Source organism: Spermophilus citellus (assembly GCF_964194105.1).
Source record: "Spermophilus citellus genome assembly, chromosome: X".
In the NCBI taxonomy this organism is placed as follows: domain Eukaryota; kingdom Metazoa; phylum Chordata; class Mammalia; order Rodentia; family Sciuridae; genus Spermophilus; species Spermophilus citellus.
The window spans coordinates 77,805,684-77,833,641 of NC_138190.1; the positions used below are offsets into that span (position 1 = coordinate 77,805,684).

General features: G+C 35.4%; 1 protein-coding gene across 3 annotated transcripts; it reads right to left on the reverse strand.

Annotated features, from left to right (window-relative positions):
* Positions 1-1,464: 1,464 nt before the first annotated feature.
* Positions 1,465-26,795, reverse strand: CYSLTR1 (cysteinyl leukotriene receptor 1). 3 transcript variants are annotated; one of them, XM_081278134.1, is made up of 4 exons: positions 26,545-26,795; positions 12,381-12,450; positions 7,192-7,275; positions 1,465-2,590 (listed from the first exon to the last, which is right to left on the reverse strand). In XM_081278134.1, the coding sequence occupies exon 4, from the start codon at positions 2,561-2,563 to the stop codon at positions 1,511-1,513; it is 1,053 nt and encodes a 350-aa protein (XP_081134260.1). In that variant the 5' UTR covers positions 2,564-2,590; positions 7,192-7,275; positions 12,381-12,450; positions 26,545-26,795; the 3' UTR covers positions 1,465-1,510. The 3 variants fall into 3 exon arrangements, with proteins under 3 accessions (XP_081134260.1, XP_081134261.1, XP_081134259.1); XM_081278135.1 differs by lacking the exon at positions 26,545-26,795 and adding an exon at positions 19,270-19,306; XM_081278133.1 differs by lacking the exon at positions 12,381-12,450.
* Positions 26,796-27,958: the final 1,163 nt, after the last annotated feature.

The following is a 27,958-nucleotide window of genomic DNA, read 5'->3' on the forward strand; positions in this document are numbered from 1 at the left end:
TAAAGTTTATAATTAACTTTCACCCATAAATACATATCATAGAACAAATTCACCTACATATATTTATATGTTGATACATAATATATGCATGTCTTGAAAGAATTTGTAACGAGGACATTCAAAATTTTCTTCAGAAATTCCTTGTAGTTAATTTTGATCCTAGTAATAATCATGTAGGAAAGTAGATCCCCTTTCTGTTTCTTCAGATAAATTTTTAATTACTTTCTGTTCATATACAGGAGTGCTAGTTGTCTGGCTTTTTTTTTTTTTTTGAGAGAGAGAGAGAGAGAGAATATTTTTTTTTAATTTTTTTTATTGATTATTTATCGCATTACATAGTTCATGATATATCATCTTTCATACATTAGACTCAAATTGTGCTTTGAACTCCCATTTTCACCCCAAATACAGATTGAAGAATCACATCTGTTACATATTCACATTTTTACATAATGCCATATTAGTGACTGTTGTATTCTGCTACCTTTCCTATCCCCTACTATCCCCCCTCCCCTCCCCTCCCCTCCCATCTTCCCTCTCTACCTCCCCTGCTGTTGTTCAATTCTCTCCCTTTTTTTTTCCCTCCCCCTTGCCCCTCATAACCTCTTATAATTTTATGTATCATTGAAGGTCTCCTACCATTTCCATATGCTTTCCCTTCTCTCTCCGTTTGAGAGAGAATATTTTTAATATTTATTTTTTTGTTTTGAGTGGACACAACATCTTTGTTTGTATGTGGTGCTGAGGATGGAACCTGGGCCGCACGCATGCCAGGCGAGTGCGCTACCGCTTGAGCCACATCCCTAGCCCTGTCTGGCTTCTTAAGGAAGGATTATATGTCATGTATGGAGAGACTGTTACAGGAACCTCAACAGGCAACTAAAAGGCCATCATTCTCTTTGTGGACCTGAGGCAGGGGGAGAAGAATATTGGAGACATTCTGATCTTTGATCAGATATATTTTCCTCAGTTTCCAAAATGTACATTGCACAGAGCTTTTCGGGTCATTTGGCTGAACACTAGCACGTTCTAGAACGTGTACATTCTCTTCTGGAAAAAGTGGCTCTACTTTGCTTCTCTACTCAGTACTACAAAGGAGGAGGCTAACAGTACGTTTTGTGCAACTCTTGGGTCATCTCCAGTTCTCATCTGATGGCATGCAAGCAAAGGAATATGTTAGGATGATTGAGAATTATTTGGTGATTTTATATCTTAAAAGTGTAGACCTTATCCTTTGTAAAGCTTTTATTTGTGGAGGAAAACCTGGATCTCAGATCCATGTTTTACACTCCAAAAAGCACAAATATTCTCTGCCTTTTGGTGAATGGTCAAACAACTGTTTATAATTTAGCCTTTAGCTGTGGGTTGAATTCTTAACACTTAAAATATCTGATAATGTGATGCATAAATGAGGTAGATTAGGAGGCACACATAGTTAAATATTTGCAAATTGTTAATGGAAATTTTTATTTTTATTGTAAATGATTTTAGAAAATGTTTGGGAAACTCTTTATTGGTTTACACTGGATATGGGTTTAAATTCTTCTTTACATATTTCTTCTCCTTTTTCTGGAAAGGAGGCCTTCTTCTTGGGTACATAAGTCATGCTGGACAAAGAATGTTTTCTAAATGTAGAGAGCCTTCTCCTAAAGTTCCCCCCTGAAAAGAAATATAGAAGAGGGTCAAAGCAACAATTTGATGCAGCTAGAGACAAGGTTACGACCACTGACTTCTGCATTCGAAGGACAGAATCACAGGGTTTAGTTTCATTGTGTAAAAAATGAAGGTGGATTGTGCGTTGAATATGATATGGCATGAAGCTGATTAAAAAGGCAGCTGTCACAACTATGATCATTCCTATAGCCTTTTTACGACTTGACAAATTTTTCTTCATAGAATTTTTTAGTAAGGTCAAAATGATCATCGTGTAGCAGACAATTATAATAACAAAAGGGATGATGAAGCCAATGAATAATGACACATAATGCAAAATCAAAACATGATTTTTGGCCTGATTGTCCTGAGGAGGCTCAAAACACTTTGTGTTGTTTTTTTCATCTTTGTAAGATTTGGCCATTAAAAATGGAGAACTAGTCAAAATAACAAAAATCCAAATGCCAACACACACAAACCTGGCTTTTTTCTGTGTAACCAAATTAATGTTTTGGACTGGGAAAACAATTGCAACACATCGGAAAAAGCTCATGGCTGTCATAAAGAAGATGCTACAATAGAGGTTAACATATAGGGCATAGGTGCTGAGGCGGCACAAAAAGTCTCCGAAGAGCCAAATGCCTCTGTGAACATAATAGACCACACGGAGAGGCAATGTGCACACACACAGGAGATCTGCTACAGCTAAGTTAATCATATATACTTGAAAGGCTGATTTCTCATGATATGTTTTTATGAGGACGTAGAGCACAAAGCCATTGCCAAAGAAACCCACAACAGAGATCATAGAGTATAAGGTGGAATACACTTGATTGCGGAAGTCATCAATAGTGTCATGGCACGTGTTATTACTGGAAGAAGATACTGTCAGATTTCCAGCTCCATCCATGTTTCTCTAGGAATGTTTGCTTGGTGCCTACAACATATTAAAAAAAAAACTTGTCAATTTTTTTTTTATTTTATTTATTTTTTTTAGTTCTCGGCGGACACAACATCTTTGTTTGTATGTGGTGCTGAGGATCGAACCCGGGCCGCACGCATGCCAGGCGAGCGCGCTACCGCTTGAGCCACATCCCCAGCCCGTCAATTTTTACTAAACATTAAATTATAGGAAGTATTACTGTTTTATTTCATAGTAGCACCATGTATACATTTTGACTGCAATAGGAAGCAAGTGTTATGAGGCAATGGAGAGAAATTTGGCTGTTTTCTGGCCCCAGGAGGAAGGTTTAGGTCTTACAAGCATTTAGAAGAACGTTTTTCTTCTTCTTTTGGTACCAGTGATTGAACCCAGGGGTGCTTAACCACTGAGCCACATCTCCAGCCCCCACCCCCCCGTTTTTTTTTTTTTTTTTTTGTGGGAGGGCCTCACTAAATTGCTTATGGCCTTGCTAAATTGCCAGGCTGGCTTTGAGCTTGCAATCCTCCTGCCTCAGCCTCCTGAGCCACTGCTATTACAGGCATAAACCACCATGCCTGACTGAAGAAACTTTTCCTTAATTTCCTATCCATGTTTGCCTGATTGACTTCCTCTTAACCCTGAGATCTAGGTAAAATATTTCTTCCCTATTTTAAGTCAATCATTCTAGTACTATTCCATAAAGTTTCCTTTCAAGTAATTTATTAAATTTTGTAATTAAAGAAAAAATTGAGATATTAATTTCATATATATGAATATCTATCAATTATCTATTTATTACAAGGACTCTTTGAATTATGTTAAATAATAAAATACCACAATGAATCTCATCATTGTGTACATCCATAAGAAGTTAATTTTAAAAATAACTATGGGTAAATGACAGAAAGATCAGGAGAGGAAAGGGAGCAGGGAGGGGTGGGGAAGGGGAGGTTCTTGGGATTGAATTAAAGCAAATTATATTCCATGCTTTTATAATTATATCAAAATGAATTATATTGTCATGCATAACTTAAAAGAACCAATAAAAAAGAAAAGAATTGCTCAAACAAAAAAGAATAAGCTTGAATGAAAATACTTGATTCCCTCAAGAAGAGAGCTTCCTAGGTAACATCTGGTGAGTGCTGCTAATAACTTGGGAAATAATCTGATTTGTTAGTAGTGAAATTCACTTCTGTGGGAGAGATTCTTAATCTAGGACATGGATGACTTTATTTAGAACCACAAAATACCATGGCTGGAGAAAACATAGATACCAACTAGTTATTTTGATAATGTGAAAAAAGTTCCAGAGAGGTGAAATACATTTATAAAATTTGTACCATAATTTAAGATTCTGAGTAAATATGTGATACAACTAGTGGGAATATATTGTTGGGTGAGGAAGTTGCTGTAGTTCTCCATCCTTTTTTTCTTCCTATACTTAAAGTCTTAATGTTTCACTGTATACAGTCAATTCTCTTACAGCAAGAAATTGTTACTTGGTCTAAGTTCATCAGGATAGTTAACAAGCTCTAACAATCTTGCAAAGATGTAGTAATTTCTTTAGTGTTACTACAAATTCTCTTATTTTTTTATGAAAGTGAAATTGACACATCACTATGTAATATGGCAGATAATATTTTTTTTTAAAGAGAGAGGGAGAGGGAGAGAGAGAGAGAGAGAGAGAGATAATTTTTAATATTTATTTTTTAGTTCTCGGCGGACACAACATCTTTGTTTGTATGTGGTGCTGAGGATCGAACCCGGGCCGCACGCATGCTAGGCGAGCGCGCTACCGCTGAGCCACATCCCCAGCCCGCAGATAATATTTGATCAAGGTCTGATTTATTGACCTTTCACACAGATATTGCTCCCTGGTAAAACAGGGTTTGGTGATTGCAAGGTAGGAGGACTGCTTGAGCACACAAGAGCTGCCAGCGATCAACAGAGCCAATCATTTTTCCACATCAAGGATACAGAAATAGATAGCTATGTAAGTGGTTGCAGGTGGAATAATCTTCCCAGGCTTAATATGGCTAACAACATATTTGCTGTTGAGGATGTGTTACCAATGCATCTAGCCATTCTATCTAGTTGTTCTATTATTATGTGTCACCAAGAACTATTGGTAGAAGATTAACAAATTGAAGAGGATTAGTTCAGATGCATAGAGAAAAATGAGACTACCATTCCCAATATCTGCATTATTTCTCAGTTTAATATCCAGTTACCTACCTCTTCTAACATTGGTTCTCCAAACTCAGGAACAGTTGTGAAAGGAAGGGAAACTGGCCAGAGTTAATCCAGTCTTTGATTAATCCTATTAAATATTTCCTCAAACTGGGCAATATTATGCTATGTGGCACTAGATGGTGCTGTTGAGATTTTTGATATAGCCTTCCCCCTTCGTTTTATTGAGTAAAATTGAGAAATAAGTACTGCATATATTTGATATACAGGTGCAATGTGGTGTACAACATGATGACCTGATATCCTATACATTGTGAAATGATTACCACAAAGTTAATTAACACATCCATCACCTCATATACTTAACGTGTATGTGTGTGTGTGTGTGTGTGTGTGTGTGTGTCTGTGTGTGTGTGTGTGTGTGTGTGTCTGTGTGTGTTGAGAAAATATAAGATCTACTCTCTTTAAAATTTTCTTGTATTTAGGGCTGGGGTTGTGGCTCAGTGGCAGAGTGCTTGCCTTGCTCGTGTGAGGCTCTGGGTTTGATCCTCAGCACCACATAAAAATAAGTAAATAAAATAAAGATATTGTGTCCATCTACAACTAAAAATATTTTTTAAAAATTTCATGTATTTCATACAGTCTTAGTAACCATGCTCAGCATGCTATACATTAGATCTCCAGAACTTGATTCATCTTATAACTGAGAGTTTGTATCCCTTGATCAAGATCTCTGAAGCCCCTAGAAATCAGCCTTCTATCCTCTGCAATAGACTTTGAAAGAGGCACACTTGAAAGACATTAGATAATTGTCAACATCCCTTCCTACCACCATCAATCTTCAAATTGTCTTGCTACAAAATCTTTCCTAAATAATTTTCTACACATTGGAGCTTCCAATTATGCCATTTTCTTCCTTTGAAATCTTTAATGCTAGTTACCTTGATTTAATCAGTATGTTCTGTATATATTTATTGACTTATCATATTGGACCCCATTATTATATGAATCATTACATGTTAATTTTAAAAAGTCAGTGATTCCCAAGTGCCTTTGGAATAAAATCCAGACTTCTTAGCCTGATATTTAAGGCTCCTTATCGCTTGGCTGCAATTCATATTTTTCAGTTTCTCTCCTCTCCAAATTATAACTCTTATACTTCAAATGAATAATTGTTTTACTATATTAGGGGTGTGTGCTACAAGTTTTCCCATTTGGCTGTCTTTTTTCATGGTATTTTTTTCTTTTGGAAATGTCCTTTTCTCCATCTATGCATGCGCAAAATCTATCCATCATTCACTTCAAATTAAACTTTCTTGATTATGCACTCCCTCAGCCTCCATCCATAGAAATTTCTATTCTTGTTGAACTTATAGGGATCTTTAAACATACTTGTATATCAAAGATTTGTGTAGATGTGTTATCTTCCTTCCCAGACTATCTGGCTGATAAGTAGATATCTTATACAGGGCTTAGTGCATATGTATCTTGTCCATAAGTATCATTAAGTGCTGAATGAATATGTCAATGATAGAGCAAGTTTATCATTTTAATGTATTATTTATCATTTGAAGTCTCTTAGAATTATCTTCTCATTCCAATGTAATTAAACACCTTTCCAGACTCAGAGCCTAAAGTTGTGTGTAAGTATAATTGCTTCATAAAGCATTAAAGAAGATAATTAATTATAAGACTAGCTGTGAGGGTTAAAAACACCCATATCCTTGACATTGACTAATTATGTGCTTATTTGTTACATATTACAAACACATTTGAAAATCTCAGACATTTTAATGAAAGATGCCCCCAAATGCTGATAAATAACAATTAAAATACACAATTGGATTATCTCTAGTTACACTAATAAGCTCATCATCCTTTATACACCAAAATAAGCTTTTCTATAAATTTCAGTATTATATTAAATTGTTAATTTATAAACATATCAACTCAATAATTTATATTAAGCCATAAAAAGATGATAAAACTTTCAAACAAGTGGTGAATTCTGTAGGAGTTGACATCATGTAGTCTAAGTCAATCGTTTCACAGATGATAGTTTTGCTTCTCCAAAGTAGCATTTAATCAACTTTTATAAAATTTATATGATATCCCAATTATTTGACCCTACTAGATGGATACAGTGAATTCATTTGGAAATCTAAAATGTGTAAGAATCCATCCTTGCCTTAAAACACTTCATAGTTAGGAAAGGGAGGAGTAATAGCTTAGAAGTGTAGAGAGGTCACCCTATGGTATAATAAGAGTCATCTTAGCACAAAGCAAATAAGTCATTTGTTGATAAATGAAGGCAAGCAAGAGACATAAATGGAATTGATATATTGTATAGATAATGAAGGAAGTTATTTTTATAAGATAATTGAAAGTTTAAAAAGCAAGGTTCGTTTTGAAAATGGAAACCATACCTCTTTCTGGAACTGCAGTACTCTTCACAAATATTCCTTCTTATGATGGTTAGTTCTTCTTTGGAATGTCAAAGTATGCCCAAGCTGAAATAATATGATTGAAAAGAAAGTTAATGACCATAGAAGTAGTCTAGAAGGTCATGGGAACTTAGCAGCGTTAAGTACAGATCCATACTGTGTGGTGGAACATCAAAGCTTTACTGACAGATTTAGGGCTTGTCATTGGATTCCATGACCTTCTTTTCCCTCCATTCATTTTTACAATCCCAGTGGAGGAACTTAGAATACAGTCTGTGGTCACAGATGTTTGCTGCCATGAGCATATGACTTCTCTTCATAAAGTTGAACACAGTATTAGATAATATTCCATTTTTTTTCTATGAAACCATGATGTTTCCCTTATTTTTCTCTTACAGACATTTCATCATAAGGTTCAAATGGGAAATGACTTGCAAATTCTTTTCAAAGGATCTAGTTTTTTAGGCATAGAAATTAGAAAATTGGAAATATCAAGTTTGTCTGTCTGGGACGGCTTAAGTGTAGTTTTCTTTGAAGGAAGGATGGCTTAAAGGTCCTTGGATTCTTCTCCCTATAATATCATGATAGTATTTATTGTTTTATCTATAATTTGGCATATATACATTCAGAGATAAGCTGTTTTGCAACCATATATAGTTAACTTCTTTTTTTTCCCTTTGGAACTTGGAATTTAACTCAGTGCTTTGTACTTGCTAGGAAAGTGATCTACCACTGACTTACACAACAACCTTTTTTGTTTTATTTTGATACAGGATCTCACTAAGTTGCTGAGGCTGCCCTGAAACTTGTGATCCCCCTGAGAATCTGAGATTGTGGTCATGGATCACCACATATGGCATATACACAATTTTTAATGAGTATATATCTGTTCAATTAAATTCTATCTGACAATATAACAAAGTGTAACAGATTTCCAAGTAATGAACAGAGAGTGGTTTTATTGAAAATGAAGCAGCCTGAACGGCTTTCTTTCAAAAATTTTTCTTTTTGTTCTATGAAAACTTTCATTCCTGCCTGTAAGGTCTTTAGAGGCTAGCCATTTTCCCTTTATGTGTGGTCCCAATGCCACCAAAATAAACATCTTCCTCCAGTTTATTCTTAGCAAGTAGAAACAGGTTTGGACTTTCCAAAGGAAGTCAACTGGGGAAAAATGAAAACCAAAAGGAAAATGAAGGAAATTCAAAAAATATAAAACATAGTCTAGTTTTAAAAAATAGAAACCTGGATCCACAGCTACAATACTGCATTTGAATCTACCTTCTACTCAATCATTTTTTCAGAACTTCTCCAATATCTTTTCCCTTTTCAAATTGTTTGCTCTTCAGGTAAGAAGTTCATATAGGCAACCTATGATAGTCTGGGAAAGTGTGGGTTGCAGGTGGAGAATTATTCAGAGTTGGCTTTTATATTTGGTTAATCAGGCAGTGAACTTTATAGTTTATTTAGTTTTTCCAAGTCTCTATATATTAATGAAGATATACTGACCAAATATTGAATATATAAAAATCCTTTCTGATCATAAAATTATATGATTCTACTCATCTAATCAGTGAAGAATATTATCTTCACCTCTGTTGTAGTTTTTTGTTGGTTTATTTATTTAGACAAGCTTGTACTTCTCCTACAAATTTTCCACCAATCCTATTGTCTTTATCCATGCAAGAATAGGAAAGAAAGTTTATGAATTTCTATGGGAACTATACTACCAGCCAAATGCTCTAACTATCCTTTTCCATGGTAATTGTGTAATTATAGTTTAGCCCAATCTCTATATGCACAAATGAATAAATACCACATTTTCTGGGCAACAGTGTAGTGTTTCTTCAAGTTTGGGATTATGAGGGATCTTTTGTGGTTCCTTTAGGAATTCTTAGCTATGTACATAGTAAGTGCCCAATATTTTCATCCCTACCGAGGACTGTTGTTTCTGACAGGAGCTACTGCCACTATTGGATACTATCATTCATATCTGGGTGGTTGGGTGGGTGGAAGTGATGAAGTACGGATATATAGTTTTGATTTCAATGGTTTAATCCAGGAGTTACTAAAATCATTTATTTGACTCATGTTAAGTCCAATTTATTTCAGGTCAATCAATATTTATGGAATCCATATTTTTGTACAAAAGAGGATACTCTCTCTCCCTCAGCCCTTCTAAACCATTGTTTAAATAAGAGAGGCTGGAGATATAAGGATATAAGGTCCAAACTCATCATATCCATCATAACTCTTGCTGCTGCAACAGAATTACATATGAACAAGAATTTGTTACAAATTACTGTGCTAAATGTGGTTCAGAAAGAAGGGGTGATTCACAAGTGTACCCAAGTAGTCCTCAGGTTGATATCTTCTACTAAATGAAATGGTAATAGTGCCTCTTCTTTGTAGTCAAACAAAACGCCATTCTTGATCTTCTCAATCCAATTTTATGTTTCTTTCCTTTGAAGTCTTATAGTATTTTGTTTGTGCCTTTCTTTCTTTCTTTTTTTTTTGAGGGGGGTACCAGGGATTGAACTCAGGGGCACTCAACCACTAATCCACATCCCCAGCCCTATTTTTTTGTATTTTATTTATAGACAGGGTCTCATTGAGTTGCTAAGTGCCTCACTTTTGCTGAGGCTGGCTTTGAACTCATGATCCTCCTGCCTCAGCCTCCAGAGCTGCTGGAATTGTAGGTATGTGCCATTGTGCCTGACTTGTTTGTGTCTTTCTTGATACTTTTCATTTATTTGCTTTGTTGTAGTCATCTCTGTGGTCATTGAGTTGAGGTTATGCATTATTCTCATCCTGGTCTCACTAGAACAAAGGACAATAAACAGTTCTTATCCCTTTTGTGTTTACTGCTGTACATAGTATAGTGCCTTTAAATATTGGGTTGATTCAAATTAATCTACTTTCTGTATCATTTCCTTAATTTCTTATCAAAATTAAAGAGAATTCTTGCATGGATAAAGACAATAGGATTGATGGAAAATTTGTAGGACTGATAGGCAGAAAACATGAATCATGCCTTAGTTTCTGGTGGATGATTAATAAAGTGATCTTGGGCAAATCACTTTCTCTCTGTTATTTCTTCACTTATCTGTAATACAATAGGGTTAGATTATATGATCTGTTGAGTCCATTTTAGTTTACCACTTGCAAATCTATAAAGATTAAGGTATTCATTTTTCTTGAGGGAAGTAGGATAAGTGTTCTATAGCTTCAAAAAGAGGAACACAAGATTGTTTAGGACTGCTCATTGTTCCCTGAGTTTCTCTCAGAAAAACATCTGTGGGAAAGACTCAATTCCTCTTTAACTATATCAACTATATTCAAGATACCATTTTTTAAATCTTCATTTTATTCTTATGTAGTGATGAGGATCAAACCCAGGGCCTCACACGTGCTAGGCAAGCGCTCTACCGCTGAGCTGCAGTCCTAGCCCCTCAAGACACCATTTTGGTCAGGCCCTCTAAAGGCAGGACAATAGTTCTAGATTTGCCATTGGTTTGTAAACTAAGTGCTAGTTTTATGATTTAAAGTTGCTCCACTTGCCAGGGCTCACAAGTCCTTCTCCCTGGCCTTATCCCTTTTGCAAATTATATTTCTGGTTCTGACAGTAGGACCACATACTTCAGGTTTTCTAAAATAGAAAATCCTGAAGCCATCAGTTCATTTTTATCATCTCTTCTATGAGGTGCCCATCCTGTCTGATCATATGGCTTCAGGATTCTAGGATTAATAATCTATTCATTCAGGTTTTAATAAAAATGCCTCAAATCTATTCTTCAGGGTTTCTAACAGGACTTGATTTCTGAGAAAATATATCTTATCCTTAACATGCACAGTTTTTGTTTTTGGACCCTGAATAACCTAGACAAACTAGTCCTTTTTTAACACAAGTAAAAAAGATTTGAAATTTGTTTTACATCTTGAAACTGGTAATATTAAAGTACCCAAATTTAGTTTAAGACAGCTATTCCTCTTGTGTATTTTTGGAAAATTTATCACAGTTTTCTGGGAACCAAACTCCAGAATTAAGATCATTTATTGAGATCATTTTAGAATTCAAATACTTGAAAGGAAACAAACTACAACCCTGTCTCTGCTGATGAGAGTCTTTAGTGATATATCTTCAAGTTAGGTTGTTATGCCTTGTCAGGCATATTTGAATACCTTCCAATATATTACTTAAAACAAAAATGTCTTTTAGATCAGATAAATAACATCAAAATAAATATTTACTTGCTTAAACGTGAATCCTAGAATTTATTTATCTTGCTTAATTGAAACTTTATGACTGTTGATTTATAGCTCTTCTTTCCCACCCTCCCAGCATTTGGCAACTACATTCTACTCTTTTATTTTATGAATTTGACTAGTTTAGGTACTTCATGTAAATGGAATAATGCATTATTTGTCTTTCTGTGACTAGCTTATTTTGCTTAGCATGATGTCCTTAGTACTCATTCACGTTTTTGCACCTTACAGAATTTCCTTTTTTTTCCTCCACATTTTTATAGGTATATTACAGTTTTACATACCAATAGAATTTGCTATTACATATATGTACATGCACATGATTTAACAATATAATTTGGTCAGTATCTGAATTTCCTTCTTTTTAAAGGCTGAATTATATTTCATTTTGTGGACAAACCACCTTTTCTTGATCCATTCATCTGTCAGTGGGCAAATAGATTTTTAGCTTTATTCTATACCATCTCTTATGTATAACAAGTTCCCTGGTTGGTAAACAAAGACTTCTTATTTTAGTTATACAAACTACTTCTCCTTTAAGAAAGGAGAAAAACTCAGTTTAATTTTCTGCTGAGGCAAGGTTAATATGGATATAATGGTAAAAACAAAACAGCTTTTGAGCCAGGATGGGTCTGAGTTTGAGTTATAGTAGAATCTATACTTAGGTGGTTGACCTTAGTCGAGTTACTTAACATGTCTGATACTCAGTTTTCTCATCTATAAGATGAAGTTAATGAAGCAGGCCAAATGACCGAAGAAACTGAGAATGTAGGCAAGTTTTTGCAGTGTTGAAAGAAACTCTTGAAAAATGGTACATGGTGCCATTAAAGAAGGACCCAAGGGGTAAACAGAATATCATCCATTTGCTCCATATTGAGTACCCTTGAATATGAAGGAGAAAACTGTACCTTATTTCCTTTAATACTGTAGAAAACAGTAATGCAGATACATTCCTCTCAGGTATAGGCATCCCGGTATCTGTTCTCAGTGAATAGATTGAATTGGAAGAAGATTTGACTATGTAAAGTAAATGGCACATGAAAAGTTGTGAATTAAATTAAAATGGATTGAATTGAATTATTTTGATTACATGATTAAAGGCTTGTGGTCAAATCATAAACAGAATAAAAGAAAATATCTGTTGGGCCTTATCTAAAATACTCTCAAATAATTAGTTTAATGAATTCAGCTAAACTGAGCCTCTAAATTTAACTTTATGTCTAGAAAAATATTTATAAAAATAGTTGAAAAATCAGTTCATATTAAATATTAAGAAGTACTAAGAAGAAATTAAACTGAATTTCTAAAGAGAAGAGATCATCAGTTTGATTTAAGCCTTTAAATTCTATCCTTTGTAACAAAATAGGAAAATATATTATAACTATACAATTTATTACTGTTTGCCTAGTATTACATGCATTAATTTTAAAAATGTTTCCTAAGTTTCTATTATGTCTATTTATTTATTTGGCTTAGCTCTTCTTAACTGAAGCTATTTAGGACAGAGAGCATGACTCATCCATCTTCATGTTGTCAGCAAGCTTAAGTCAGGGCTTGGGACATGGTAAGCCCTCAATAGGTATTTCTAACTGGCATTGAATTGGTGACAGGACTCATGCTTGAGGATGACACCTGATTCATGTTTGTCTGGCAGTGACATTGTCACAGGGTTGGGCTTGTCCTACCACTGTGTTATTAATATACTTGAGAAAATCCAGAGATAGAAAATTATATGGATGTTACCAACTAATGGGTGGGGGTTAGAATTCTGAATATCTTTTAAGAATTAAATGAAATAGGGAATGTAACTAACGTGAACACCAAGTGTATTTATGTAGTTTGTTAAATACCAGTCAAGAAATGTGATGTTTTGTTGCAAGGTGAGAGAAAGAGACAGACAGAGGAGAGAGGGAGAATGAATATGAATAATGGGTGTAAGTTTGAAAAGCAAGCTTCAACTTATTCATGAGTCAGGAACAGAGAGGTAGTCATGATTAACACCATATAGATCATGCTTTATCCCTTCTCAGAAGCTTCTGGCTCCCTACATAAAAAGGTATAAATCTCATCCCATTAGACTTTTCTGAATTATTTCTCATGGCCCTTCTTGTTGCTTTGAATCTATTAGCATAATATCAAATTTGCTTCCCTAAGGTGTATTCTGGTAGAAAAATTATACCAGTGCTACCTGGACACTCCTATTTAGAACAAGAAATAGCAGGACAAAGAATAAAGTATGAGTGTCTGGTGTTCAGAATTTCATGAGGATTTCAGATCCAGCATGATTACAGAGTGAGTCATATGAAAAGGGATGAAAGCTATGTTCCCACACAACTGTAAGTTCAACCAAATCACTGTGCACAAGTTAATGAAAGGAAGGAGGTGTTAGGATACTGAAAATAATTCTTAAACAGAGTTACTTAGTAAGAAGAATTTACCAGTAATGGCTATAATAATCAGTGTTTGGAATTGGACAACTTAATTTTTTAAACAATATTTGAGCTGGAAGAGTATTTAGAGAACATCTAATCCAACCCTACTCCCTTCATGACCCAGAAGGATAAAATGATTGCTGAAAGTAACACACGAAATTAGTGACAGAGCCTGGATGCCTGACTCAGTCCAGTGCTATTTTCACTACACCACATGGTTGGTTAGGTTTCAGATTCCAAAAAGCCTTTCATGAAACACTGACACATAACACAAATTCATACACTGGTGCAAATTGTGGTGGTTGAGCAGTTGTGCAGAAGACTGCACACCAAGGATTGATCCATTTTTCTTCTCTTTTTTGTTATAATATGGAAATACTGTTTATAGTATATTAGAAATTGCAACTTTCTTTTCAGTTTTTTTTCTGTCCTTATTACTTATACTGAATTATTCTTCTTAAAATGCAATTCAATTCATATCACTTTCCTCTCAAAAGTCTCCAGTGACCAATTGATTAAACTCAAAGAACTACTCAAGACTATACTAATATTCCATTCTAACTATATAGAGTCACTTTCCTGTTGTTTACTATGTGTCCATTACATAAATATGACCTTATGACCAGCTCTGTTTCTCATTTTTTTCCTTTGCTCAGGTCATATTGCCATCTGTGAAATACCTTCTTTCCCCATTACAATCAGATGTAATTCTAATCATCTTTCAGACAATCTCTTACCTCATCTCCTCCATAGAAAGGTTCCTGTTCTTTTAGTTACTGTAATATAATAATTGTATTAAAAGGGTTGTTATTAGCCACTTAATATGTGCCAGTTTTGTGTTAGACATTTGGAAAATAAGTCACAGGCCCTACCCTTAAAGTGTTTACATTATACTAGAGGGAGACACAGTTATGTTAACAAATTAATGCACTGTATCATTATAGCAGCTGCGCTATAAGTACATAAAGACACAGAGAATAGAAATAGTAAATAGTTTATGGATGTTATAAAAAGCTTCATAAAGGATAAGAGAGGGCAGATGGAGAGGAACATTCATTTTTTCTGGAGAATTCTAGTTTCTTTTTAATAACCAAATTTCAATTTTTACAAATGATCTTAGGACAATCCAGGTAACTAAGACAGAGCAGTTCTTGTATATGAAGAACAATTACATGCTCCACTTTTTGTAAATAACTCTATTGGCTATATTAACAAACATTGTTACAAACAGAAGCCATAGATCACGGCATCTTTATTTACAAAAAAGGCATAAACAAACGTACATTTATCCTTTATCAGCACAACTTAAATAGATGTTTGAACATTAAGGCAGTGATTATTCTAAAACAATAAAAATCTAAATTAAGGCTTTATGTTCATTTGGAATATTCTTTTTTCTTTTTGGTACTGAGGATTGAACCCAGGAATGCTAAACCACTGAGCCACAACTCCAGGCTTTTTATTTTTAATTTTGAGACAGGGTCTCCCAAAGTTGCTTAGGGCCTTGCTAAATTGCTGAGGCTGGCTTTGAACTTATGATTCTCCTGCATCTGCCTCCCAAGTCTCTGGGATTACAGGCAAGCATTACTGCACCTGACTGTAGAGGAGCATTCTAGTGGGGCTGGGGGTGGGGGAGAAAATAGAATGCACAAGTTGTGAAGGTGTGAAATAGCCTGGCATATTTAGGGAGCATCTAATAATTTAATATGGGTGAAATGTAAGATGAAGGTTGTATGCATGTGTGTGTGTGTGTGTGTGTGTGTGTGTGTGTATGTGTGTGTGTGTGTGATTGAATTATGAGGTTTAAAGTGACAAATTAGGTTGGGAAGAAATGCAGAAACTAGGCCATTAAAGGTGTTACATGCCATTCTAAAGATTTTGAGTTTATGCTGAACATGTGATGCATACCTATAACCCCAAGTCCTGAGCAGTCTAAGGTAGGAGTATTGCACATTCAAGGCTAGCCTCAGCAACTTGGCAAGGCCTTGACTCACAATAAAGACTAGAAAGAGCTAGTGATGTGGCTCATTGGTAAAGTGCATCTAGGTTCAATCTCTAGTACCACATAAATAAAAAAAAATAAAAAGAATCTGAGCTCATCTGTTAGGGAGTGGGGAATTCCTGGAGGATGCAGAGTGAGAAAAGAATACAGACACAAGGAAAAAAAGAACGGCAGCTCCCAAAATAGAGATTGTCCATTCCTGAGAAACAATTTTCTTGATGAAGTAGGAGACGATGTTGTCTGTTGTGAAAGGAGGACTGAAAGAGTCAAATTCTAAAACATTCAGTAAATTAGGAAAAAAAAGATAACTGGGAGATCAACAGATAATGACATCAGTAAGGATGATTGGAGGGTGACAGATGAATAGCTTTTAGCATTATGGTAGATGAGTCCTGGTTTAGATGTGGCACAAGGGTGTCAGGAGATAGCAAATACACTCTTTTGCTTTCATAGTACATGGAGTGGGGGTAGAAAAATGAGCAACTTATTTTTAATGGCAAGGATCAAGTTTTACTTAAGGCAAGGAGTAGTGGGACAATTCTTTGTGGTGTTTTAGGATTTGGAGAACTTATTTAAAATGGACAAGGAATTCCAGAGGGCATAATGAGGAAAGATTTGGTAGAAAGATCAGATGTGGAAGGAACAGATAGGAAGGAGGAAAAATGGAATTTGGGGGATGTTCAGACCTTCGAGAATGGTTGTCAGAAAGGTTGCATGGTTCAGTCACAGATTTCAGATTTCTGTTTCTACTTACTTTTTTCTCTTTTTTCTTCTTTTTACTTTTTTTCTTTTAGTAATTTGTATATCTGCCTAACCTTTACTACTAAATTATAGATGCAGATCTAACAATATGTATAGTTTCTGCATAACCTAGCAAGGATTATTACATTGGTGCCCAAAAATGTGTTGAATCAGACTAGCTCATTTAAAGTTTGCTTTATTTAGGTACATTAGGTTTAAAATTCATTAGTAATGTTACTTTATTATTTTTCTTTAGTGTAACTCTTGAAAAAGTAACAAGGATTTTTTTAACCAGAACATTCTACCAAAGCAAAAAATTAATAAACACAACTTTGTAGGAGTGCTAAATTTAAGCTGTTTGTTCCTCATCCAACAAAAATTTACATGAGAGCCACAGATGAAATAGAATTTACTGTGGCTCATTTTAAAGTGAGGTCAGTAGGTTCAACTAGATTGCAAGTTCCTTGAAAGCAGGATTATATCTTTACATGTTCTCCTTCAACTATTTTACTTCCCCATTTTCCCTCTAGAGTGGTTAGCAAAGTACTTTGCATGTACAGCAGGAATACAATGTATGGCTGGTGAGATTCTACTTCATTTTTTAAAAAGAAAATTATATTATTGGCTCATGTCAGTAGAATGTATTCTTTGAGATCTTGTTCCAATGAATTTTTACATGTGAAAAAAACTGAAACCTGGGGATGAAAGTAGGGTGGTGATGACTTGTTCAAGAATACATAACTAGAGGAAGTTCTGGGAACTGAGGTGGAGAAAAATCACATTTCATTCATGGATGATTATGTCAAAATGAGCCCCAATGTTATGTATAACTATAATGCACTAGTAGAAACAAAAAGGAGTACATAACTAGTGAGAAAGTATGACGATCAGACTAGTTCTGCTACCTCACTGCTACCCCTATCTTCACTCTTCCTTTTAATCTCCCTTCATCAATGATGTAATTTTAGATAGTCAATTGAGGTCATTAGTACATCACGATCTGTGAAATGCCAATATTTGTCCTCAGTTCTTTGTTTCTGTCTTTCTTGGAATATTTATCAACTTGCATGTGGGTAACTCTATTCTTTTTTTTCTTTTGAGAGAGAGAGAGAATTTTTTAATATTTATTTTTTAGTTTTCAGTGGACACAATATCTTTATTTTATTTTTATGTGGTGCTGAGGATCGAACCCAGCTCCCTGCGCATGCCAGGCGAGCACGCTACCGCTTGAGCCACATCCCCAGCCCTCTATTCTTTATCTTAGCCACAAATATTCACCGGAACTCAAGTCTCTCATTTTTGCCTGCCAATTTGCTCTACTTGAATTGCTTGACTTTTTTCTTAATTTCAACATCCTTCTGTACCAAATTTACTTCTCAAACTGATTTTTCTGTTTTTTTTTTTTTTTGGTGTGTGTGTGTGTAATTAATAGTTTCAAAACACTCAATCATAGGCCTATCTTTGACTCCACCCCACCCTTATCTTATCCTTCATTAAATTCTGTTCATTCTCATTTTGTAATACCTTCTGAACCTCTTCCTTTTACCAACAATGTTCAGGATCCTATCTCATGATGCTACTTGAAGATGCTTGAACTGTGTGTATCCCTTTCACCCTTGCATAGCCAAATAAGTGAACCTGAGAAATTTCAAGATTCAGGCTGAAGTTGTCATTTCCTATGAATGTTAACATGCTAACTTATTACAGTGCTATAATTGCTCTTTTAGGCTTTACATGTCTGTCATTTAGGCAGATAGTGAATCCATTAATGGCAGTGAATGTGCATTATCCTTTTTTGTCCTCTTTTCCTAATTGGGCAACTTCACAAAAGCATCTGTATGGTTTTAAGTGATTTTGTGTAATAGAGTACTTATTTCTCCAGGGTTGATGTCTAGGGTGTAGATGGAGGAACATGCTTTGGTGTACAAACATAAGTGCTATCTCATACAGGAATCTAAATAATTGTGTAAAGTGGAAGTGAAATGTGGACACTTCTAGGAGGGTAGAGTCTATTAAAAAGAAACCTGAAGTTTCAAAAAGAGTGCAGAGGACCAGGACCCATGGATGGACACTTTTCAAATTATAGAAGAAAGGAAAGGTGATAGGACAGACTTAATGCACACATTTAGGCAGGAAGGGAAGGCAAAAAGCTTAAAACAAAGAAGGAATAAGTAATCCAGTGGGACTGGAGGAGAGTTCAAAATTGGCCTAGGTCAGAGACTGATGAGAATCCAGACACAGGATGTGTTTGACCATGGAGCCTAGGTGGGACTAATGATGTGGGGTTTCTTTGAAGTGAACTAACAGAAGAGGTTGAAAGATTAAATCAGTATCTGACTATGATTTTCTGATTCTACTAATTTGAAAAATTCCCCAAGACTTCCTTTACCTTTCTAAAAAAAATACTAGCATGTACTGGATGGTCTATGTATGTTGGAGGACTGCCAACAAGGGTGGGGTGACAAGGGTAGCATTAAAGCAAAAGAGGAAGTGGAAGAGGCTGGGACTCAGGGTTCAGCCCCCTAAGGCAGATACTTCCTCCACTTCTGCTGAGCAGTGGCACGACTTAGGAAACTTAGATTTCATGAGGGTGCAGCTCAGTGGAGCTCCAGTGTTATTTACTCAAGTCTCTGATTCCCTCTTTCTTCTTCTCCATATAGCCGATTACTGTCAAATGAAAAAAAAAAAAAGTTGCATTGTTCATCCTACAAGTCTGAGATCAGGGAAGTTAGGAGTATGTTGTATTAATCTTTTGATACACTAGTTGCTTGCTAATGTTTGTTGGGTGGTTGTATAAAGGAACAGAAGAGTCAACAAATCTGAGTGTTTTGTATACTGTAAAGCTCTATACAAATGTAAACTTTTACTATTTTTTCCAAAATCATACTAAGCTCAGTTCAGATCTTACTACCTGACACCACTTTGTCTATCTCATCCCACATGCCCCTCTCCCTTTGAACTTGTGTTATGTTTATTATCTGTATCAATAATATGATAGTATTCTACTACCTCATATTATTTTTAACATGTAGGGATCTTGTTCCTGTGGGTAGATTGTGAACTCTCCTTGGGCATAAAAAAAATTCAGTCATTTTTTTCTTAAGCATTGTAACCTCAAAGTCTAACCTATCACAGTGTTTTGCACATAGAAAAATACGCAATAAATATTTATTAAGTGATTGGTTACTGGTTAGTGCAAAGCTACCCATCCTCCATGGTGACTTTTTCTATACACAATCAGGCTTGTACTAATCCCAGTGCCTTTTCTCTATGGTAATAAAAGATATTGGGACAGGAGGCAAAAAGATTCTGCTGTTATCATTTGTAGTTCTATCTTTACAACAAATAGCTTTCTTACTTGTTGTTTCCAGAGAAATGCTTAGCAGCATTCTCACTAGTATTAAAAACTACAGGGGTACTGATGCCACATTACTGACAGCTGTCAGATGTTTTTTCTGCAGTGGCTTATTTTCCTTAAGGGGAGAATATCATTCTCATCAAATCAAGCAACTCTGTTGTCAGATGGTTGGGATCTAAACACTCAACACTGTCAAACCCCAAAGGACCCTGGTCGTGGCCTTCAGAGCTAATGGTACAGTGTGTCCTCTCAGTATTGTGTCATAAACAGTAATAAGATTAAATTGATGTATAAGACTGGGACTGAAGGGAAAAGCTTGTCATAAAAAGACAGTAGAGACTTTAATGAGTGTAGGTGCAGGGTAGAAAGATAGGTGAGATAGAAATATGTTTCAGAAAACCTGCATACTTTTGAACATTTTGTAAGGACTAACCAGAGGGTCTGCCTTCTTTCAAGGATACCTGTATACTTAAGTCTCTAATTATCAGAAACTTGGAATCTCTGAAGTTCTAAAGCTATTGTTTACAGCTGAATATGAGGCCTGTGCCTAACTTCTTGGCATTTAGATGCTGGGAATTTGGAAGCAAGATAATTGTTTTCTAGGAAATAGCTTTGTATTGAGGGCCCTTTGTCTTCAATAAGAACTCAAACTCAGATTAAGCATAAAAGTTATCCAATCTGGAATGAAAAGCTTTTAATGTCTGGAGACTTCTTAGGAACTTTAGAATAAATATGTCAGAGATATTTCATGTTGTTATTGTTAGCTCAATTCCTCTTAGCCTGTTGAATTCATGATGACACAAAGACAAACCTATGTAAAAATAAGGTTATTAATCCAGTAGGTGAGAATAATAGTTCTATACTTTAGATATCTCATGTGATTTGAAACTGGATTTTTCTTTCCTTTTTAGGAAAAGGGGATTGAGGAAAAAGAAGAGAAAATCAGAATGCGCCAAGGGACTCTTAAGCACAGATCTCAAATCTTTTTCCTTTTCCATCAGTTACATTTGAGAAGGGGCTCAAATATGTGCGATTTATTAATTTCATAAGCACTAAAATAAAATAAAGTTTCCTTGTTTATTTCCAGGAAAACCAGCTATGTATTTAAATATCCAACGGCTCATGTTTACTCTTCTGTTATGTCCTTTTCCCCTTATTTCTATGAGGACTTTCCTTAACTTCTTTAAAAATCTAGAAAGCAGTATGGAGATTCCTTGGAAAACTTGGAATAGAACCGTCATTTGACCCAGCTATCCCTCTCCTCAGTTTATACCCAAAGGACTTAAAAATAGCATACTACAGGGACACAGCCATATCAATGTTTATAGCAACACAATTCACAATAGCTAGATTATGGAACCAACTTAGATCCCTTCAGTAGATGAATGGATAGGGAAACTTTGGTATATACACAATGGAACATTACTCTGCATTAAAAGATAATAAAATCATGACATTTGCAGGTAAATAGATGAAGTCGAGAATATAATGCTAAGTGAAGTAAGCCAATTGCAAAAACCCAAAGGCTGAATGTTTTCTTTGATATGAGGATGCTGACTCATAATGGCGGGGGGGGGGGGGGCATGGGAGGAATAGAGGAACATTAGATAGGGCAAAGGGGAGGGAGGGGAAAGGAGGGGGCAAGGGGGTAGGAATGATGGTGGAATGAGTTATACATCATTACCCTAAGTACATGTATGTATGACATGAATGGTGTGAAAATACTTTGTGTAAATCAGTGACTTGAAAAATTGTGCTCTATATGTGTAATATGAAATGAATTGCATTCTGCCATCATGTAAAACAAATTACAATAAATAAATAATTTAATTTTAAAAATCTTAATGATCTTAAAGATTTTTCCTTCTCTTTTCTCCCATATATACTTACATCCCTCCCCAATCCAGAAGAAGAACTGGTGGAGCTCAAGGAAGGGAGATATCATGATGGGATGGAGTGAGATGGGATAGAATGAATAAGCAGGATAGAAGAGTTTTGTGGAATTCGATTTACATTTAAACAATGGCCTTTTCTACTAATCTATGAAGAATCTTTAATGAAAGGCTAAAATATTTGTCATTTGAGGGTGTTTTAGCACCAAGATTGTAACATGCATTAATGGACTTAAGATGTCTGTATTTATCTAATTGGACTAAACGACTTCCTTTATTGCTTTTTTTTTTTCCGTAGAAATGAGCATATGCTACTACTTGTTATTAGTCTATCAGATTTCTTGGCAGTTGTATTTCCTCACTGCAAAACAACAAATTGGCATTCTGACTTATGACTCCATTTCTTTTGTGGTGTTGATTAGTACAAATATTTCTCAGGACTTTGCTCATGCCTGAGAAAGCTTTCCTCACTGGCCTTGAAATCATATCACACAGATGTCCATGTTAGACAGAAATGCAAACAATACTGAAGTAAGGTATAAAAGTGGTTTTAAGTCTTTGAATTTTATGGAGAGACACATGCAGTATATACACCTATATATTCTTGGAACATGATTTGTATTACAACTAAATCTCTGGCTGTACTAATAGCTTAAAGACAGAATAGTCAAATATTACATTGCATTCATAACGTGTTGTACAACATTATTTTTATCCTTAGCTTTTAATCTTAAGAATCAATGGGCTTCATGGAAGTAATAGCTAATGAAAAAAAGATAATGTGTTTACAGAAATACTTCTTAAATACTATAATATTTTCTTCACATTGAAATGTGCAGAATTTTTGCAGGGCTAATGGCAACCAGAAGGCTGGATCCTATTAATAGGACCAGGAGTAGGAGGAGACTGCTAAGACAAAGAGTGAATCCCCTGACCAAGAAGTGTCATATAAGGTGTAGAAAGTAACTGGCCCTACTCCGTCGACATGCAACGGAGTGGTTGGTTATGTTGTGTGTTTTTATCGTACTGGAATGGATGGAATTTAAACAAAACCCTTTGAATGGTGTGAATTTTCAGTTGCTTTCATATTTATCACTTTAATAGATTTGGAAAATACCCATTTGATGCATGAGGAAATTAAAAAATAGAGATGTTAACTTGTTAGAAAGCACACAGCTGATTAAATATCAAAGTGAGGATGAAATCCCAGTTCTCCAGGCCCAGAATCCTTCCCACTGAGACCTGTGCAACAAGATAGTTTAGAATAGCCACTGTTAAGCTATGAGATACCTTGAAGCAAAAATTCCCAATATTGCTTATGTTAGAATAACTCAACATTTATTTGGGGACTATGGTATGTATGAGGCACCATGATAGTTATTGTTGGGTGGGGGAAATTAAAAAAAAAAATAAATAACCTGGTACCTTCCCTCAAGACTCTTGGCATTTTGGGAGGAAAATAAGAATTATATTTCTATAGTTCTTATTTCTATAGGTCCACTTTCTCTTTTCTGAAGAGGTAGACACTGTCCATTTATGTCCATGGTCATCTCTTTGATATGCTTTCTCTAAACAAATTTTGATTTATTCTATAGTCTTGGCTACCACATTCTCCAGATTTAACTTTGCCTCCATCTTTTATCCATCTCTCATATTTAGGGCCTTTATTTTTCTCATCACCCATCAGATATTTCTCCTTGAATTCTTTTCATTGCCTCAAACTCAATAGATCAAACCCAGAAGTCATCATGTCCTGCATTCCTGCTTCTATCCCCAAGTTACCTATTTCTGTGAATAGCACTGATACCACTGCCCAGATTCCACAGGCTTAAAACTTTAGACATATCTGAATGCAATATCTGATGTATTCCTCTCCTATGATGATTGCATGTACTCACTCATCAACTTTCATTTATTTTTCCTTTTAAATGCCTCTTGAGTCCCTCTCATTCCATTGCCACTGTCACCAATATAACCTGAGCCTCATTAACTTCTAAGTTTATTTTCTAGTTTTCACCAAATATAGTGAAACTGATGAAATTCTGCTGTATTCATTTACTCACAATATTTTTCTAATAACTCTTTACATATTCAAAGTTTACTGATAATTTCCCATTAGAAAGTGCTGGAGATTCAGTATCTAATAATTCACCCATAAATTTCTATTCAAATTTATTTTCTGTTATTCTCTAACCCAAATCTCTTTACTCAGTCCAGATCAGGTTCTTTGGTCTATGCTCTATCCTGGTCCTGGGTATTCAAATAAAAGTTGCTCCATCACTGAGCTACTTCCCTAGCCCTTATTATATTCTTGTGATCTGTGAGACAGTGTCTTACTAAGTTCTCTGGGCTGGCCTTAAATTTGTGATCCTCCTGTTTCAGCCTTCCATGTTTCTGGGATTACAGGTCCTTCTACCATGTCTTTCTCTGTTAAACTCATCTTGGCACAGTTTATTTCTGACATAATTTCTGTGATCAGCATTGAATTCGAACAACCTATTTTGGCCACATACAATGTACACAGAAGATTTTCACACCATGGTTCCAAATCCTAGATATTCTTTTAGGATTATCTTATTTTTGTTTCCTCTCTGAAGCCTTCTCTATGCAAACTATCGTCTTCTCTGAACTCCTTTGCCATTAAAATGACATTGGTTTACTCTTTTCTATTTTTATCTTTTATAGGTCCTACAAACACTTTAAGTTCCCCAAGGGCAGGAACCATGTCTTATAATTTACTTTATGCCACTAATTGTATATGAGCTTGATCAACACTTGTTTAACTGGACTACATCAAACTTGAGAAAAATGATGTTCAATAAGAACTTGAGAAATATCAAAATGAATCAAAATAGAAGTTCACACAGAGTTATGCTAATTGCTATATTGGATAGTTACTCTTCTTGGTATCAAACCTACAAGGTCGACTATGTACCTTAAGAATCAGTGCTTTCCCTTTAGAATCCCTCATTGGTTAATAACACTGCAACTGCAAATTTACAATTTTCTGAACCATGGAAGAATCTTGCTTTTATCCCAGATAAATAGCTCATAAATGCCTTGAAATTTTGATTAAAGACAAGAGGGAGAAGGTAGTGAAAAGTAAAAATTGATGATTCTGGATTGGGAAGACATTGATATGTGAATTTCAGCCTTGGCTCAATCTGCAAACTTTCCTTAACCTACCATTTTATATGGGCTCACTGGTTCCCAGGCTGACTTACTTTATTTGCAGGAAGTGTTTGGCTGTCCTAGTCTATATTTAGGGAAGCTGAGGAGCACTTTTTTTTTTGTTAAAGAGATGGAATTAAATATTACATTTGTGGTTATTTACTGTATAGACATAGGTAGTTTTTAGTATTAATTGGGTCATTAATAATAAAACAATGACAGAAAAAAATATTTTTGAATGATTAAAACTTGTTGCAATAGGGCTGGGGTTGTGGCTCAGTGGTAGAGTGCTCACTTCACACGTGTGAGACCCTGGGTTTGATCCTCAGCACCATATAAAAATAAATAAACAAAATAAAGATATTGGGTCCATGTATAACTAAAAAATATTTTTAAAAAACTTGTTGCAATAGGTATGGTAAGCTTAAAATTGTCTGGAAACAAATTTAACTAATATGTTTAAAATACAATGCCATTCATTATATTCTATACTACATTCTAAAAGATATAATTATATTGAAAATAATATACAAAGAAATCTATGTTTAGTTACATTTTCCTTTTAAATAATCATTTGCTAAATGTATGTGTGTGGCCTCTCTATAGATTTCAAAACAATTTCAGAAAACTGGATGTCAGAACCCCACTAAATTCAAAGAAGTAGATCCCACAAGTTCATTTATTTGTTCACCCTTGAAAATAACTTCTTTGCTGCTAAGGAAAAAAATGCTCCTTTCCACAAATTTTATAAAATGCATAAATTTTTGGTTCTGTATTAACCTGGTCTATGTCAGATACTTTTAAGTTACAAAATATGTCATATAATTTTCTTATATTTGTTTTCAGTTGAGAGAACTTTCTTTTTGCAATTTCTAGTCAGTCCTTGCCTGTTTCTAGTTGTGTGGTATGTTTCAAGAAAATTTCTTAACCTCCTTCAGTTTCTTTCCTCATTTTTCAAACTGATAGAGCAAGAGCAGCATGAACCCTATTTTAATTATAGGATTTGTTGAGAGGTCCAAGTGAGATAACGAGTATGAAAATACCTTATGAAAATGCCAGGTTACTCTTCACTGTTTGATTTACCTTCAGCAATCACTATGTATTATCTTTCTAAAGTGAAGGAAACTGCCTCAACATTAGAGACACTTCCCTGAGCCCTTTTAAATAGGATTTAAAGATAAGTTTTACATATGTGGCTTGATCACAAAGGTGCTAGAGGCTTGGGGAGTGCCTGCTTCATGTTTTATCACATTAAACCCCTAGCAGAAGCCGTGAGCCATACTCATTGACAGACTAATTACATTATCAAATATCTGACCAAGAAATTAAGTAGAAAGAATTCATATTAGCAGTTTAATTTAAAACAGGCAGGGCAAACTGGTTATCCCAAAACTCTAGGGAATTTGCTAAAATCTGTCATCAGCTGAATTTTACTACATACTCTTTTGGAACTAGTGTTGAAATATCAAATCTTACCTGCTGTCTTCAAGGTTCACAGTTTAGGATCCTTTTGCATTGGCTCTCAGAAACAGGCTCCAGGTCTTCAATAAATGTATCTACGAGTCCCTTGGAGAGCTAACCTTCATTGGTGAGCTGCCGAGCAAATCAGGATACCTTGGAGATTTTTATATGTGCTTGCTCTCTAGGCAAGCTTCTTTGCAAAGATGGATCGCTGCTATTTTCAAGAGGGGAGAGGGCGGGGCAGGGCACATCTGCTAGCCAATATATACAGAGTCTTCTTCCTCTTTCAGATTAGTCCTCAAATTGTTTAAAGTATGCCAGAGTTTGGCTTCTCTGATGCAAATTGGGGGAGGAGAATGCTCAGAGAAGGAGGATAAATAGAAACTGGAGAATTGCTGTTTGTATATATAAATGAGCTTTTATCCCTAGCTCCAGCAATAAAATGCTCAGGAAATCATGCAGCTGCTCTGAGATGGGAAGCTGCAGGGAGAAGTAAGTGTGTTCTGCTTAGTTCAATTCCCTCTCATTTTTATGTCTGGAGGGTGATTAGACTACTTGTAGGCGGGGTAAGATAATCCTATCAGTATATGCTAATATAACTGGCATTACGTGAAACTTGATCTTAAGCAAGATAAATTTTATCTCCTCGGTTGCGTGCACTCTTGCTCTCTCTCCACTCCCTTCTTTATGACACTTGGCACTTGGAGCTCTATCCACATTCAGAAAAACCATTCCCTTTCTGTCTTATGTTTTGGAAAAATTGAGTACCTTAGTTTGAGCTGTTTCCTAAAATCTTCACAATAATAAATTTCCTCCATTGGATTAAAAGTAGTTTCTCCCATCCCACTGAGATGGTTTGGAATTACTGGGCTTGCTGTCAGTGGTTCTGCGTTAGGAATTTAGGGACCAGATAAGTGCTCTTGGTCTTTGGTTGAGCTCTGAGATATTGGAGCTGTGGGATGCTAATTCTGGCTTTTGGAGAGTGGAGATGTATCAACCTAGTATCTTGATTGGAGTTCAGGGTGGAACCTTGATGTTGCAAACTGAATGGGTAAGATTATGATTTAAGTTTGTTACATGAATTATGTTGAGTTACATTAAGAAGGTTCTAAACTTGGAATGGAACCACCATTTAACCCAGCTATCCCACTCCTCAGTTTATACCCAAAGGACTTAACAACAGCATACTACAGGGACACAGCCATATCAATGTTTGTAGCAGCACAATTCCCAGATGCCCTTCGATAGATGAATGGATAGGGAAATTTTGGTATATATGCACAATGGAACACTACTCCGTTTTAAAAGAGAATAAAATCATGACATTTGAGGTAAATGGTTGAAGTCGAAGAATATAATGCTAAGTGAAGCAAGCCAATTGCAAAACCCCAAAGGTTGAATGTTTTCTTTGATATGAGGGTGCTGACTC